Source organism: Hyperolius riggenbachi, chromosome 3 (genome assembly GCF_040937935.1).
Source record: "Hyperolius riggenbachi isolate aHypRig1 chromosome 3, aHypRig1.pri, whole genome shotgun sequence".
Taxonomy (NCBI): domain Eukaryota; kingdom Metazoa; phylum Chordata; class Amphibia; order Anura; family Hyperoliidae; genus Hyperolius; species Hyperolius riggenbachi.
In genome coordinates this window covers 237,293,339-237,310,082 of record NC_090648.1, presented here as the reverse complement: position 1 = coordinate 237,310,082, position 16,744 = coordinate 237,293,339, and the positions used below count along the sequence as shown (strand labels likewise).

General features: G+C 39.0%; 1 protein-coding gene across 2 annotated transcripts in view; it reads left to right on the top strand.

The window, feature by feature from the left end:
* Positions 1–16,744, top strand: part of PLXNA4 (plexin A4) — a 910,299-nt gene that overhangs the window by 693,248 nt on the left and 200,307 nt on the right. For both annotated transcript variants that reach the window (XM_068276018.1, XM_068276019.1), the window contains one exon: positions 7,391–7,591. In XM_068276018.1, the coding sequence (XP_068132119.1) occupies positions 7,391–7,591 (201 nt within the window). The remainder of the gene's footprint in view (positions 1–7,390; positions 7,592–16,744) is intronic.

The following is a 16,744-nucleotide window of genomic DNA, read 5'->3' as shown; positions in this document are numbered from 1 at the left end:
CTTAAATAAAATGCATTAAGACAAAGCAAGATAGGGCATACAATTTTGTCATTTTTCAAAAATGTTCTATTTGTCTCTCATGCGCCATATGCTGAGGGCGGTTACACACTGAAAGCGTGCAGGAGAACGGCTCCTGCACGCGTTGCGGCATGTCGTCAAGAAACTCCGGTGCGACGCTGAGTAGCGGCGGTAGTAGTTAATTAACCCGAAGGGGAAACGGCGATTCCCGATGATAAAATGCGCCGGGACGCGTCGTACCGCAACGTATCGAAACGCAGCGTCGGGTGTGAAAGGTAAAAGGAAAGTCTATGGACTTTCCTTTTACCTTGGTTAACGCAAAGTATAGACTTTGCGTTAAAACGCCAAAAGAGGGCTCTGGTGTGAAAGAGCCCTGAATACACTTTCTGTGAAAACAGAAAACCCTTATTTAGTATTTATTGTTGTGGTAATGACATGCTCTCCCTCTCTAATATGACCATATAATGAATTTCCTTCTCCATGTGAAAACCATTATTTCTTCTCAAATTATTACTATTAATAATATTATTATTACCACCACTGTATTTTCTTCCAAAGTGTTGTACATAGTACAAAACAAATATTGGGGAATATAACTACATGAGAATAACAAAATACAGTACAAGTTAACCCCTCTCAAATACGTTTTTCTACAAAGTTTAGTATGAGGCACGTGTAATGGCTGCACAAGTAATGGCATTTCTATGACACTGTAAAAGCAGTTTCTTTAAAATCCATATATTTCAGCACCAATTTATCTCTATACTTCTCAGCATAAAGTAGGCATGACTTATCATGTAGCATCAATCGAGGAATAGAGTAAAGTGACAGGTGCTCTGTGGCTATAGGTTATGAAGGTGTAAGTTCACCCCTGTTCATGACTTTAGTTCAGAATAAAAGAGTACCTAAAGTTAGAGGAATATAGTGGAATACATAAAGATACCAGTTGTCTGGCTTCGGCAGTGCCCGAGTTACACAGACGTGAACAGCACACAGCTGGTGGAGTGTTCTGGACTGGTGTTTTGAAAAGTGCAAAAGGTCAAGGCTCAGCACAATAGCCAGGCAAGCAGCATTAAGAGAGATTTAGCAGCAGTATCATCCATATTACTCATAATTTCTTACTAGCTTCTATTAAATTGTCACCACTTTAATTCAAATGATTATGCTGAGCGGATTGTAAAAGGGCATGTAACCCGACATCGGGCTGTAGCTGCTACACAGTATTCTATGGACCTTCAATAAAGCTGATTCATACTGATTCAAACCACTTTTATTCAAATCATGATGGACAGAAACCGTACAGAACAACTTTGCCTACTTTGTGCAGTTTATAAATAGGTCCCTTTATGTACTCTGGTGCCTTAGGCGATGCCTTATGTGATATCACAGGTCTAAGACAGCACAGAGAACCTTTATTTGAACATTTCACAATAGTCAAAGCTCTATAGCTGGGCTTGCAACATGAATTGCTTTATTTTCTACTTAAAGTAAAGACTCTGTTATTTTGCATTTCTTGCCACTCGTTGATTGACATCTCTTGCTATGTTGTCACAGTTTTCTAACACATCTGACTATTCTTTTTATCCCGAGGCCTGCGTACATGCAAATCTTACCCAGCTGCTATAAATCAGCTGGATCAGAGAATAATCACATGTCTGTGATTTGCGTTAGCCTGCATAGTGGTGTGCAGAAATAGATTGTAGGCTTTAATCTGCACATTTGAAAACCCCTGGTCGAGAGAATCACAGGTTAGGTGTGTTTTTAAAACACCCCATCACCAGCAAAAAGGATTTTACACAAAGCTGTTGCTCGTTATATGTGTTTTCATGCAAAATCCTTGAGTTTTAGCGGAGTTTGCTTTTACAGCGCAGTGTGGATTTGCTCTATGTGCATATATTCCAGGCGTAGATCTTCAGTGCACTACTCATATAATAGCCTCAAAGAGGTCCGGCGCATGATTTGTGATCTGAAGCAGCAGAAGATAATACAGCAGATGCAATGCTGACATAGAGCAAAACCAGCAAGTGAGATCAATGTCTGTATAATTGCTATTAATATCAGTGATTATGACTGCCTGCTCGTAGCTATGAGATTTTAATAGTTAAGGTGTGTCGGCACATAAAGGGGGAGGAATAGGAACCTGTGGAACAGACACACATTCTTCTCCCTCAAAGGCATTTTTGTAATTTAAAATGAAAACTCTAATTGTTGTCTTAATATCTCCAGCAATTTTACCAAACATACATTTTCAGAGGATATAAAGAAATTACAGCTGTGTGTGCACGACACCATCTTGTAAGCTTTCAAGTTTAAGGCTGAGTACATGCCTCTCAGCGCTATGAGGGTAAATGGGGCAGGACTGTGAATTTGTCATGCGATAAATCATCTGAAGAAATTACTCATAAGATTTAATTAGAAGAACATTAGGTTAATCAGATAGGAGCGTAATGAAAATGTACTTTTTTTTAATGAAGCTGCCTCTTCAATTATCTGCCACAAACTTCTTAACAATTCCAGACCTTTTTTACATTCAAGACATTGTGGTTTGTTTGCAATCAAAGAACGCTAATGAATGTGATGCAAGCACAGTTTTACACCGTGTAGACATAGCAACATGTACCATCAGATCATGTTGACAGTAGTTTTGCTGACTTTAAGATCCCTAGACAGTGCGTCAGTAGAGGAAATCTCCTATATGAAAATGCAGAAAAGAAAATAGAACACATGGCCAGGTAATACGTTCGTAGGTCTCTTGCTGTGTGTAATCCCGTCACTTCTGTGTCCTGTTTAGGATCATGATCATGACATTCTGAGCACAAATTATGTAGGAGATTGCATGTCTGCCTTCTTTTATCCTATCACATCCTACAGCCTCACTAAGGGTCAGAAAACTTGCCCATCAAGCGGAAGATCTTCTTGGGTTCAGTGGATTACAGGTTATTGGATTAAAATTTGAAGGGGGAAGGAAGGTTAATTTATGAAAATTAGAACATACTTGTCTGTAATGTCTGTAATGAGGTCTGTAATGGGGTGGGGCTAAGCATTGCTAAGCGTAAGCATCTGCAAAGAAGCGGAGGTAAGCATCAGAACTTGATGCACACATGGTCTTAAAGGGTACGTTAGACCAGGGAAGACATTATCACTTTTTAAGAGAACATGATTCATGCCATTTTTCGACTGTATAGTCTCTTTAAGCCACCAGCAAGCAAGAAAATACTTTTATATATTACTTTTCACCCACTTTCTGGTACTTTTTTTAATTGCAAAGTGCTGAAAAGTTATTTTAAAATGATAAAAAATGATCTCCTAGGAAAAATACTTAATAGTCAAGAAAAAGTCAATTGAATAAGGCAAAAAGTTAAATACTGGTTGTGTTTGAAAAAAGCCTGTCTTAAGCAATCAGATATCAATCTGTGATAACCAACCAGATGTCATCCTACTGTTTACGGGATAAATAGTATAGAGAAGTTTAATGGCTATCAGTTGCAGCTCTTTTGGCGTCTGCATGTATCTTTGCAACTCTGTTTGGATAGCTTCCCCCAATTCATCATCGCAGAAAGAACACAAGCTAGAATCTAGTGAGTATCCAGTGTGTGTGCATTGGGTGCTTAACATTTTCCCCATTCACCCCACCCACAGGAAGCCCCTCCATATGCTGCGTGTTGACCCTCCAACACCCACCACCACCACAGCAACAGACACATTGCTAGCCTGCAGGCTGGCAATGACTCTGTACAGCATCAGACCCTGAACCCACAACAGAGGGATCACATCCTGTTCTGTGCTGAGTGGCAGTGTGCATAGCTTAAAACTGCAAGGCTATAGGGGAGGGCTAGGAAAGTGGACAAGTGGAGAAGAATCTGTGAAGTAATAGGAAGGTACTGAGCTGTGCATTCAATGTTTGCTAAAGTATCAGAATGAATAACAACTATATTAATTAACTCTGGGATATGTTCATCCGTCTGTAATAATTTTGAAAGGTGTGCTGTGTTTCATCAATGTGTAAAACTATTTGTTTAAAAAAAATTAGACCTGCCTGTTCTAGAAAAGTTTACAAGTGGCTCTTTTAGCTTATTCTCAAAGCCCATTTTATCACTGTTAGCCTATTTAGCTTCCACAATTGCATCTTATAAAAGAATTCCTTCGTAGTTTATGAATTTTTATTTCAAAGGCTGAGAAAGAAGTAGCCTTTTTTCTTAAGTTTAAAGAGTTGGCTCAAAGGATCCATCAATAAAGGGAGAGCAAAGCCTTGTAGGAAAAAAAAGCTTTTACTCAAGGAATATTGAGCTCTAATCATGACTGAGAGCTTGGCCATCACCTGACTTCCTGCCAGCTTTCTATTTCTTTCCCTTAAATTGCTCTCAGAGGATACAAGATCAGGTTGGTTCAATATCAGAGACTTCTGTTAGAACATATCAACAAAGAGCTACATTTCAAGCAAATTAAATAATGTTTAGAAGAAGTCTGATCAGAATGTGCATTCGCAAGCTGAGAGATTGAGAATTACATTTAAATGGAAATGGTTTGTGGGTAGATGGTGGAACATTGAGTTAATGCATAGATTCATTAGGTAGCTGAGCTTTCCAAGTGAGTGTCCCCTAACCATCAGACAAACTTTGTTCACTTGTAGGTTTCCAGTGACTTAAGTGACAGCGATACAAATGTGCTAATTTCTCATCTGTTAAATATTTCACTTTCAGTTAGTACCAGTAAGCTGCTGAGCAAAAAGGAAAAACAAAAAAAAATTCGAATTTTATAGTGTGTGTAATTAATGCTGGGTCTTTCTTTCCTAGCTCTGTTGAAGATATTTTGCTGAACAAGAAATGTGTTTGAGCTATTTGAGGCAACAGCCTTTCATATGTACTTTTTTTTAACATACTTTTCAACGACCTAAGACTATTAACTTGTTACACCATGTGGCTGGGGTTTAATGCATTGATATATTCTTCTGCCTTTTATTATTGTTCAAGAAAATACTGGAAAACCTGTTTTAACCAAATGCTGAACACAGTAATGTACTGGCTGTCCTGCATGCTCTAGTGCTCCAATAGTGTCCACACCACCACACTTTTCTGTTGTGTTGCTTTAACCAGTAGATTGAGACGTTGAGGAAGCTGTGACTTATAAAAGTCGATTTAAATAAGTTGGAGATGGTTACTACCATTTCCCCAAAATGTAATTATAACATCTTAGTTCTAAATGACATACAGTACTTCTTGTAATTCTGAAAGATTTTCACATACAGAGAGTCTCTAAACAACTTTGCAAACATATAGGCATAATAGAAACATAAAAGGATTTATGAATATATACGATAACGTTTCCAATATATGTTCAGTAGCTCTATTGGTCTACAAAAATGCAGTATATTTACTTTAGTCAGACTTGGTTATAGTGTGGTATGATTTTCTGCAAGCATACAAAACCTCTAAAATGAGGCTATGATAAATTATTTTTACTATTACTCTGCTTTAATGCTGATCCATTTTAATTCTATTCTCCTGCAGTATCACATTTCATTTAAAAAGTTTAATTATATCTTCCATAGGTAAAGAGGACTGCATGGTCCAGCTCCATGTGGGAAAATGATATAATTGTTATATTAAGAGACCTAATTATATTCTCTTGTACAGCATATAATTGTTTTCCATGCCAAGCTAGCGTGCATTCACAGATCTGCAAATACCAATATAGTGGCAGAATTTCTGATGTAGCAGTTTGATACACGGCACTTCCACCGACTGCCATAACTCAATGAAATATTGTATAAGGGAGAGACAGACTGGCACCAGATGTGGGTGGGTGGGTGCTGGGTTCACCGGATTGCGTACTCCATGATCAACGTGCTCTCCAGAGCATACACTCAATGAAATATATATGTAACATTTCCATTTCTTTTAAAGCTGGTGAGTTGGTCATAGCCATCATTAAAGGGACTCGGAGCTGAAAATACTAAAAAGATTTATACATACCCGGGACTTCCTCCAGCCCCATCCGCTCGGATGGCTCCCATGTCGCCATCCTCCGCTGCCCGCAGCTTCATGAACCGGGTCCCGTCACTTACGGCAGTCGGCTCCAGTCTACACAGGAGAAGTGCGCCCTCTACGTATCTCTCCAGCGGCTGCTGGAGAGATACACAAACAGCGCACTTCTCTTGCATTGACTGCATCCAACTGCCATAAGTGACGGGTCCCGATTCCCAAAGCTGCGGGCAGCGGAGGATGGCGGCATGAGAGCGATCCAAGCAGATGGGGCTGGAGGAAGCCCCGGGTATGTATAAATATTTTTACTATTTTCAGCTCTGGCACACTTTAAGCTGCATTCCCCCACCTCATCATCTATATATATATATATATATATAAGTAAAAGGCAGTTGTAATGCACAGTGTGGACACTGCTGTGTCCATAGCAGCTGAGTTTATGCTGTGCAAAGCACAAGCCATAGCAAGTTTCTGCCCACCCAGCTGGGGTGAAAGAGAGGGCATGCATGACAGTTACACGCATGGCATGGGCTATGTGGTAAGCAGGGTCTCTGCGGGGGGCATGTGGCCTGGGTGGGGGGGGGGGTGGGTATTTTTATAATCTTAGTATTCCCAAATAATCATGGATTACTGGTTATAAAAGACCCTCTCTGAATAGAATGACCATAATACTTGATCAGGCTCTACATTATGCATGGAGGGCAGAGGGTGTGTGGTCTGGTACAGAGTTGAAAGCATATACAGTATAAACTAAAGGGCCTAGCTAGCTACATTTTCAAAACAATTTAGAATACTATAACAATAAAGTATAAAAATACTATATCTACTGTTTTATAAAAGAAAATATTTACTGTGGCAGAGGCTCTCCAATGCTGATCTGATCAGTCAGAGAGCTGGCCTACTGTTGGGACTTGAGGTGATAGCAAAGTGAATTTGTATTTATAGATTTTGATAAATTAGAAGGCTACATATTACATCCCTCTCTGTAGTTTAAATAACATGGGGCTGCACATGGCCCTGTAGGTACCCCCTCCCAAGCAGTGTTAACCCCTTTCAAGTTGGTATTCCCAGGGTATTTGCAGCCCATCCATTAGGCTCCATCCCCTCAACAAAAGCAGCCCATACTTGTTGGGGGGGTAGCAAAGCTTTGCTCTTCACCGAACACCATAATAAACAGCCTAGGCTAAGTCTCAGTGGGATAATGCGGTTATATACCAATATATAGCTATAGGAAGTGTTTGTGATATCCTGAATTAATTACTGCTTCCTACCATGTGTTGTTAGTTTCTCTTTCATAAAAATATTGTAAAGCTTATGGCTTATGAATTTATTCTGTGAGTTTAGTATTTTTAGTTCAATAGTTCTTCCTTTCTGTGTTTCTCTATATGCAGGAATGTCCTCAGCTTCTTCACACAGAGAAAATCTTGATTCCAGTTGATGTTGTCAAACCCATAACCTTAAAGGCGAAAAATTTACCCCAGCCCCAATCTGGACAAAGAGGCTATGAGTGCATCCTGAATATTCAAGGCAATGAGCAGAGAGTGCCAGCATTAAGGTTCAACAGCTCCAGTGTTCAGTGTCAAAATACTTCTGTAAGTTCTTCTTACTAGTGTAATTAATAACTTTAATGATTTGTCCTATATCTTTACTAGTGGGCATTGCCGATTTGTCTTTTCTCATCCATTGTTTTCTTTGTGAAATTCCTTTGTGCTTGCATTGCTCTCAACCAAATTTTTAGATGGGTTCTTCCATGCATGTCTCTCTCTTGCAGTTGTAATAATTTAATATAACACCATTATCCTGCACTTTTTTGACTTTTGCATTGTACAAAAAGGCAGAGGGGACAAACACAACATAAATGAAGCTGTAATTAAAAAAATGTCTAACAAAACATATGTTAAATACAAGAAAGGAAGAGAACCTCATCCTTGTGAGATTACTCTAAAAGAATGGGAAGTAAGTAAGAGGTGATGGTATGAGCAAGCAAGCTGTATATCCGACGGCATACAGAGGCGCTATTCGTGACCTTGAGACTGTACTGTGTACTCCTATCTGTTTATTGCCTGAGGAAGCGGGAATATACCCGTGAAACGCGTTGCGGTTCTGTTCATGGAGTATGTTAATAAATTGTCTCTATCTTAAGCGACAGCATCGAGTCTATTTCTGAGTGGCCGGTCCACCACTGCCACCCGAATATTTTAAACATTTTAGCATATTTTATCCTTTTGGCGCCTCTGTACATCTACTTGGCATACATTCCTGTGTTAGATTGTGCTAGAGGGAATAACTGAAGTTACACTGTATGCTTGCCCATAACTGAGTTTTGAGGGTGCTTTTAAACATGCCAGGGGTTGGGTAGTGATGAATGGGCTGTGGAATGGAATATTATCGGAGGAAAGTAACTCCCCCACTCCCCCCTCTCCCCCCTCTCCCCAGCTATAACAGCGGCAGCCCAGTCCTCCAGCTGTATGAGCTGCTGATGAGCAGAGGTAAACCCCACAATTGTGTATTTTGTGTACCAACTTGCTATACCAACAGTGGCGGTCATGGCTCTGAAACAGTGGTATGACAAAGCCTGTCTTTCCTTTATTATTATTATTTATTATGTATATAGTGCTGATATCTTCCGCAGCACTGTACAGAGTATATTGTCTTGTCACTTAACCATCCCTCAGAGGAGCTCACAATATAATCCCTACCAAAGTAATATGTCTATGTGTATCATGCAGTGTATGTATCAAAGTCTAGGGCCAATTTAGGGGTAAGCCAACCAACTTATCTGTATGTTTTTGGGATGTGGGAAGAAACTGGAGTGCCTGGAGGAAACCCACACAGACATGGTGAGAACATACACACTCCGTACAGATAGTGCCCTGGCTGGGAGCTGGGACCCAGCACTGCAAGGCTAGAGTGCTAACCAGTATGCCACTATGCTGCCCATGTTTTACAGCATTGCACTCACTCATTTCAGCTAATGTTTACAGGCTTCTTCAGAGATCCTTTACATCAGTGACAAAAGGGTGAAAAAGTTAGTCGATAAGATTTTGTGATATTTTATTTTGCTCTTGAGGTTCCCTCTGCTCTTTACCATATCATTATTTTCTGGCTTTCTATAGAGCAGAAAGTATTCAACACCATAGGAAGCTACTTAAAGTGGATCCGAGATGAAAAACTAACTATAACAAGTAACTTGTCTATATATCTTATCTAAAGTTTAGATAGTTTACACAGCAAATCTAGCTGCAAACAGCTTTAATAGAAAATTAGTATTTCTTACTGTGATACAATGACAGCAGCCATGTTGTTTCTAAACATTACACAGAGGCAGGCTTATCTGTATCTTGAGCATTCAGCCTGTGAAAAAAAACTAATCCTGCCTCCTCCTTCCTCCCCTCTGCCTCTGAAATCAATGGCTAGTAACACCTCCTCCCCCTGCCCAGACTGAGCTCCCATGAGCCCTTGCTACTGCCAATGCTCTCTGAAAACCTGTGGGCGTGGTTTATTTAGTTTATAGGGAATTAGAGTATTAAAACAAAAACATAAAAGTATTTGGCTTGAGGAATGCCCTATAAACAATAGGAAAGGAACACAATTATGCAATGAGTAAGTTCACCTCGGATCCACTTTAAGCTGTGGTGGCTGAAAAAAGATATTCACATGACTGCAGTACATAGGGAACAGTGCTTAGTTGCCCTAAACGCCTACCTGTAGTAAGATAAACTTTGTGCTGTGTTTCTGAATTGGGTGTGAAATAAATTATCGTACGCACTGGCGAAGCAGGAAATGTGGGCACCTGCTATTAGAAGAAACTTGGGAGGTGCTGTTATAAACTGTGGCTATAGTGTGAAATTTGGGCACCTGATACATAGGAGTGCCCACATTTTACACAGTAGCTGCAATTTACGATGATGCCCCAGCATTATCATAATTGCTGTGGATTGACGGTGGGGTCAGTTAAGGTTTGGCATGAGGGGGATGATTTAGATTAGGCATGGAGGGGGGTATTTTTTAGGGGTTAATCATAGGGGGTAGGTAAGGCTAGGTCTGGGGGTTGTTTTTAAGGGTTAAGCATGGAGAAGACGTTAAGGTTAGGTACTGCATAAAGGGTTTAGAGGACCCCATAACAGTTATAACAGTGTTGAGTTTTTAGTGCAATTTAATCAATTGTCTCTGGCAACCTTATATCCTCCTAAACCCATCTATTTTCTGAAATCTCAAGCCAGGAAATTGTAATTTGGTCAGATCTGACAATAATGTCAGAAACCCCTGCTTGTTCAGGGTCTATGGCTAAAAGTATTAGAGGCAGAGGATCAGCAGGATAGCCAGGGAACGGGTATTGCTTTAAAGTAAATGCGTATTGGCAGCCTCCATATCCCTCTCACTTCAGGTTCCCTTAAAGTGAGGAAAGCTTTGAATAATTCAAGCCAGGGGAAAAATGATCTGACTCTGCTTGGACTGCATGTGACTAATTCTGCATGTTTCATCCTTACGGCGTCAATACCAGAAAATGATCAGGCTAGACATGATCAAGGAGATGCCAGTTTTATGTACGTTTTGTTACTATTTTCATATGCAGCTTGGAATTTGCAGCAAATGTATATCATTGGCCCAGTTCCAAGCTGCATACAATTTGCAAGAAAGTTTGTTTCAATTTGGAAAATTAGCATCTCATTGATTCTACTGATTCATTACTCTACATTTGTAAAATTGCTCAGATAGAGGTAGTTAAATCAGTGGGTGGTAAACGCATCCCTTAGAAGTATGTTAGGTGTATTCGTCATAATGCATGGTATCACCCTTGAGACCCAATCACACTATACTTGTTTTTTTTTTTTTTTTATTCACTTTACTGCAGTGTGGAAATGCATTGGAATTGACAACCTATGTTACTCAATGGGCTCTTTCACATCAACTGCATTTCCCCATTTGCAGTAGAATAAAATAGTATGCTGCCTTCTTTAGATGATGTGCAGGTTTTGTTTCTAATGTATTACATGTGGCTGCATTTTAAGGCAAATAAATAGGTACGTTATAGAATGGAACCTGTACATGCAAAAATGTGACCCTCTTAATAGCCTACAAAGAATAGTGTACAAATAAGACAACAGTCTAATCTATAGGCAGGTGAACACTTACATTCTGACAGCTGAAATCCATGTTTGGTATAGTGCTGCTATTTTTTTACTGAGGGGTTTTCTTCATTCAATTAAAAGCTACCAGTTTTATAACTAGTTTACCCTGCTAATTGTCAGCACGTCATGGCTTTTAACTCCTGTTCTGTTCATAATTATTGCAAAAGTGAGGATTTATGGAAATAATACCCATGGATTATATTGTTAGGATTATAAAACTCTTGTGGGTATGATGTTGGGGTTAATGGTTTGATAAATTAAGCACAAATTGGATACTTTTTTATAGCGATGCCTCCAGGCAGATAATAATAGAGTAATAGCATGCGATTATCTTCTGCTTACAGTACAACACAGTGGTTTATTATTGTTTTATCACTTGCGTGATGAGTTTGTCAATTGTATCTGGATGTTAACAGTTTATTATGGAACCAATATCTTCATCAGTGAAAAAAAAAGTGTTTGCTGCGACAAGTTTAATAAATATGGCATCAAATCTTTTTCATGGTGATTCTTATTGTCATCACTTACATCAGAACTCACAATCCAATCCCCTATCATAGTCATATGTCTATTGTAGTCTAGGGCCAATTTAAGGAGGAAGCAAATTAACTTATCTCTCTGTTTTTGGGATGTGGGAGGAAACCAGTGTCTGAAGGAAACCCACACATACAGGGAGAACATTAAAAACTTAATGCCAATAGTACCCTTGCTGGAATTTGGACCAGGAACCCAGGGCTTCAAGGCGAGAAAAAAACGGAAAAAAACGGAAAAAAATCATTATTTCTCAGTTTTCAGCCATTATAGTTTTAAAATAATACATGCCTCCTTAATTAAAACCCACGTATTGTATTTGCCTAATAGTCCTGGGTATTACACCATTTAAATTATGCCCCTATCACAATGTATGGCGGCAATATTTTATTTGGAAATAAAAGTGCATTTTTTCTGTTTTGCATCCATCACTATTTACAAGCTTATAATAAAAAAATAGAAATATTTATTTTTTACATGAATATTTAAAAGGTAAAGATTTACGTTTTTTTTATTGTACTGTCTTTATTTATTTTAATTTTTATTAAACATTTTATTTGGGTATTTTTGGTAGGGGGGATGTAAATAGTAACTTTTTAATGTAAATGTGCTTTTTTTTATGTAGATGTAGTTTTACTATTTGGCCACAAGATGACAATGATGAGTTTGTTTACATTACGTTACTCTAAGCGTAACATGTACGCTTAGTGGGACGTAGGGGGACGTAGGAGGCAGAAAGAGGGAGGCTTCCGAGAGAAGCCGTCTCTTTTTCTGCCAGGGAAAGGGATCAGTGATCGGGCACCATGTCCCGAATCACTGATTCCCTGGCTAACAAACTGCAGGTCAGGAGCATGCGAGAGCGCACATGTGGCCTTTTGGATGTATATTATACGTCCAAAAGGCCAAAGTAGTTAACTTACACCTTTACAATGATCTCCTTACAATTTGCTGTTATTTCTTACCTAGACTTATGATTTACATAATATGCCCCAAACAGGAGAACTGGTAGAAAGCCTGACAGGAAAATGAAGGGAAGCATGATACAGATAAGTGTGAAGGGGAAAATGAATAGTTATCTTACTGTTTTGTCCCAAATTAATCTCATCTACGGTAGGTAAAAAACACATTTTCCCCATGTCAGTGGTAGAAGCTGCATGGCTATGCCACCTCCTGTTCAGAGAGAGCTGCAGATTTAAGGGGAAAAATACATTTTATGTAAATGCATTTATGTGAATGCATGTAAATGTGTGAATGTAAATACCATGAACACCAGTGCTGTTTGATTACTCAAAGATTAGATACAGTATATTGTACAATTACTGTATCTGGCTAGATAATTTCTGGAATAATGTAGCGTTACTATGTTCCAGTATTATGAAATCCCATGGAATAGTACTAATTCTCATATTCTAATGCTAAAACTTTCCTTATGCAGAATCCTTTCCAGTTTAAACATGCAAATTAATTAATTGTCAAAAGACTTAATTCAAATGACAATCTGCAATAAATTCCTGTTTCCAAGGTTATAATACTCATAATGAACTGTATCGTTATCCAGCAGTGAATAATTTAGTCCCATGTTTAAACTTATTCCTGGTAGGCAAGATTCAATGTGCTTCAATCCTCACCACAAGTAGCTTGCAATCAGTTCTGGGAACTTTTATTTACTGGGAGATAGTTGAACTGTGGTAAGCAAATATGTAGTTCCACACTTCATACCAGGTGGCCATTTTCTGTCCATGACTAGTCTGCATTTCCTTCTCTCACCTACGTGTGCTGCATGGCTTGTGATCTTTTCTAGACTTCCTACTGCACAAGCAGAGTCCTTCCATAGTTAGCACCTCTGTCATCAGCTGATACACCTGTTTATTTCACTATAGAAGGACTGGACTTCCACTCAGCAGATTGCCAGAACATCCTGTAGCTTCCTCTAAGCTGTGCTGCTAAGCACTGGTCCATGTACCTGTTTACCTTTTTTCTGACCCGTGAATCTCATTTCATATATTGATACTTCGCTTTTCTTTGATCTTGCTCTTGCCTGCACAGTTTGTGCTGTTTTATTGTTCCTAATCTGGCATTCTTTTATTGTCTTTACTGTACTAGGTAATTGGATAGTAAGGTTTTGGTTGTATTGTGTGTGCTTACTTGGTTATGAGTACTATTTTCACAAACATGATATATCTCAGCCTTTTTACACCTTGCTATTGTTTCTGTCTTTTAGTTTTGTTTATGTAAATGTTTGATGTTTAGTAAAAATACCCCGGAGAATCAATATCTAAATTTGGTGGATTATAAAATAAATGAGTGTGTGTGTGACAGTTTTCCTCATCTCCAAAGCTTCAGAGATGCTGATTATTAAGAGGGGCATATGCATAAACACATAGCTCTGATTTTAGTAACAAGAAGCTCATTTGTCGGGCCTCATCTCATGGTGAGTGAAGGAGGACATCACTAGGACCTGCTTTGGGAAAAAAAGTTAAGCTGTTGAGCAAAAAAATATGTTACTAAAAGTTTGTTAAAGTCTTCTATTTGCATGTTAAGATAGTTCAAATAAAATCTAGAAGCTAGCAATCATCGGATCTCTCATTGACCTTTATTTAATTTTCTGTTCTGATTTGAAATGTCAGCTGAAGGCTATTTTCTCTTCTGTGTAATCACTTCTTCTTTGTGCTGCACATGGTGAAATGCAGCATAATTGTATAAGAAGTAAGTGTGTAATTAGACGTAACATAGAATTGTGGGCAGACCATGGTACCCTAGCTGATGGGAAAAACACGAAAAAATCAATCTCTCTTTTCAGTCTAGTGGGCTACAAAGAATGAATGAATAATTAGTAATTTAAAAGAGCAAATAAGGGAATATTTGTACATCAAAATACAGGGGTTCATATATAAAGTGGTGATGGATTTCCACTTTACACGGTGTCCTTTATTTCTGCACATCACAGCAGTTTGCAAATGTAAATGCAAGCCCATTTACAAAAGGTCATTTTTTTTATTTAATAAAGACCATTGGTGTCATGTGCCGTGATGTCCCCCCTATAGATGCCAGTTCCCAATTGGCTGATGTTGTAAACAACATGTGAACTGGTTGACTAATTAGATTTGACAGATCAGTGACTACTGGTTGGCCAAATGTCAGTCTTGGAAGAGACTTTGGTTCATTGCTTAAGAGGATTCATCACTTAAAAGCAATGTGATGCAGCACTAGCAGTGTGCCCCATCCCACATGCTATATAATAATACAAAAATAATGCTCTAATTTTTTTTTTCTTTGAAAATGTAAAATGACAGATACACTGAAAGCATCACGCCATATAGTGTGTAACAATGCAAACCAAGGTTAAAAGCCTACCTTTGTTCCAGCTCAGTTAACTCCTGGAAGGAGTTGGTTAAAGAGATGCTATTTTCTCTGACTTGATGCAAGGTGCTGCAATTTGGATTGGCCCAATTCTAAACAGCATTTAAATTGCATCAAAGTTTGTGTCAAGTCAGAAAAAATAGCATCTATGAGTTTAGAATAAAACAAATTTATTTTCCTAAATAAAATAGCAAGTTTACCTACCCCAAATGGTTAGTGTGACTGACTGTCCTGGATTTATTAAAGCAAACCTGTATCAAGAATGTGCTTACTAAGTTAAAGGAAACCAGAGCTGACAATTAATAAAAGGTTTATACATACCTGGGGCTTCCTCCAGTCCTATCCACACGGATCTCTCCCACGCCACTGTCCTCAGTCTTCTCCTGCTCCAGTATCGGGTCCAATAACTTCAGCCAGTCACGGTCAGTCTGCTCAAGAGAAGTGTATGTATCTCTCTGGTGGCTGCTGGAGAGATATGTAAAGAGCACACTTCTCTTGCGTCAGACTGGCTGAAGTTAATGGACCCAGTATCGGAGCAAGGGAAGGCTTGGGACAACTGCTTGTTAGCGATCCGTGAGGATGGGGCTGGAGGAAGCCACAGGTATGTTTAACACTTTTATTAATTGTCAGCTCTGGTACACTGATGCTGTGCAGTTGCAATGCCTCTGGATCCTGCAGGGGCTCACTACGTCCTCCTGGCCCCCACATTTATAGCACATGGACCCCTAAAACATATCCGACAAGAGCTTTTTGGATATGTTACGCGGCCGGGAACAGACCTGCAGTGTGCTTATTGTGTAAGTAGCGAAACTCCGACCAAGAATTGAACTTTATCCCAATCAGTAGCTGATACCCCCTTTTACATGAGAAATCTATTCCTTTTCACAAACAGACCATCAGGGGGCGCTGTATGACTGATATTGTTGTAAAACCCCTCCCACAAGAAACTCTGAGGACCGTGGTACTCCTGGCAGTTTCCTGTCTGTGAACCTTGTTGCATTGTGGGAAATAGCTGTTTACAGCTGTTTCCAACTGCCAAAAAAGCATGCAGCAGCTACATCACCTGCCAACAGTAAAAATGTCACCATGTGATAAATGTCAGAATGTTAATCAGGGATTTAAAGGATTTTACAATGGGCAAACACTGACTAAATCATTTATACATAATTATTTTAAAAATGAAGCAATTTTTGTGTTACATTATTTTCACTGGAGTTCCTATTTAACAGTTTTTTTTTCTTTACTAAATCGTAAATATGACAGCATTGCGATTACTTAATTTCTAGGAAACTTAATTGTACACAAGGCCACTTCTTAATAATATGTTTTATACATTATTACAGCATTACATTTAGGCCTGCAAACTGTCCCTGGAAATATGCACAGATACACACTGATTACACACACTGCCTTGAAATATGGGTTACAGCTGTCGTATAATTGCAGGGAAAACAGTATTGCCATCTCTTGCCCCTCCGGCCCCACATGGGAGACTTAGGAATGGCCCCAGCTTTTATTCCCAAGAGCCATGTCTGCTTTAATATACAGCGTAGCCTTAGCTGAACATTTTGAACTGATACATTTTAATCCCTTCCAGCCAAGATTTAGCACAATATGTTACAAAGATACGATTGTGGGAACATAAGGCCTGTAGGAATAAATATCTTGCCCTTTATCTCCCGGTGGTACATATTTAGATCCTTAGGTAGATTTGTAGTTTGG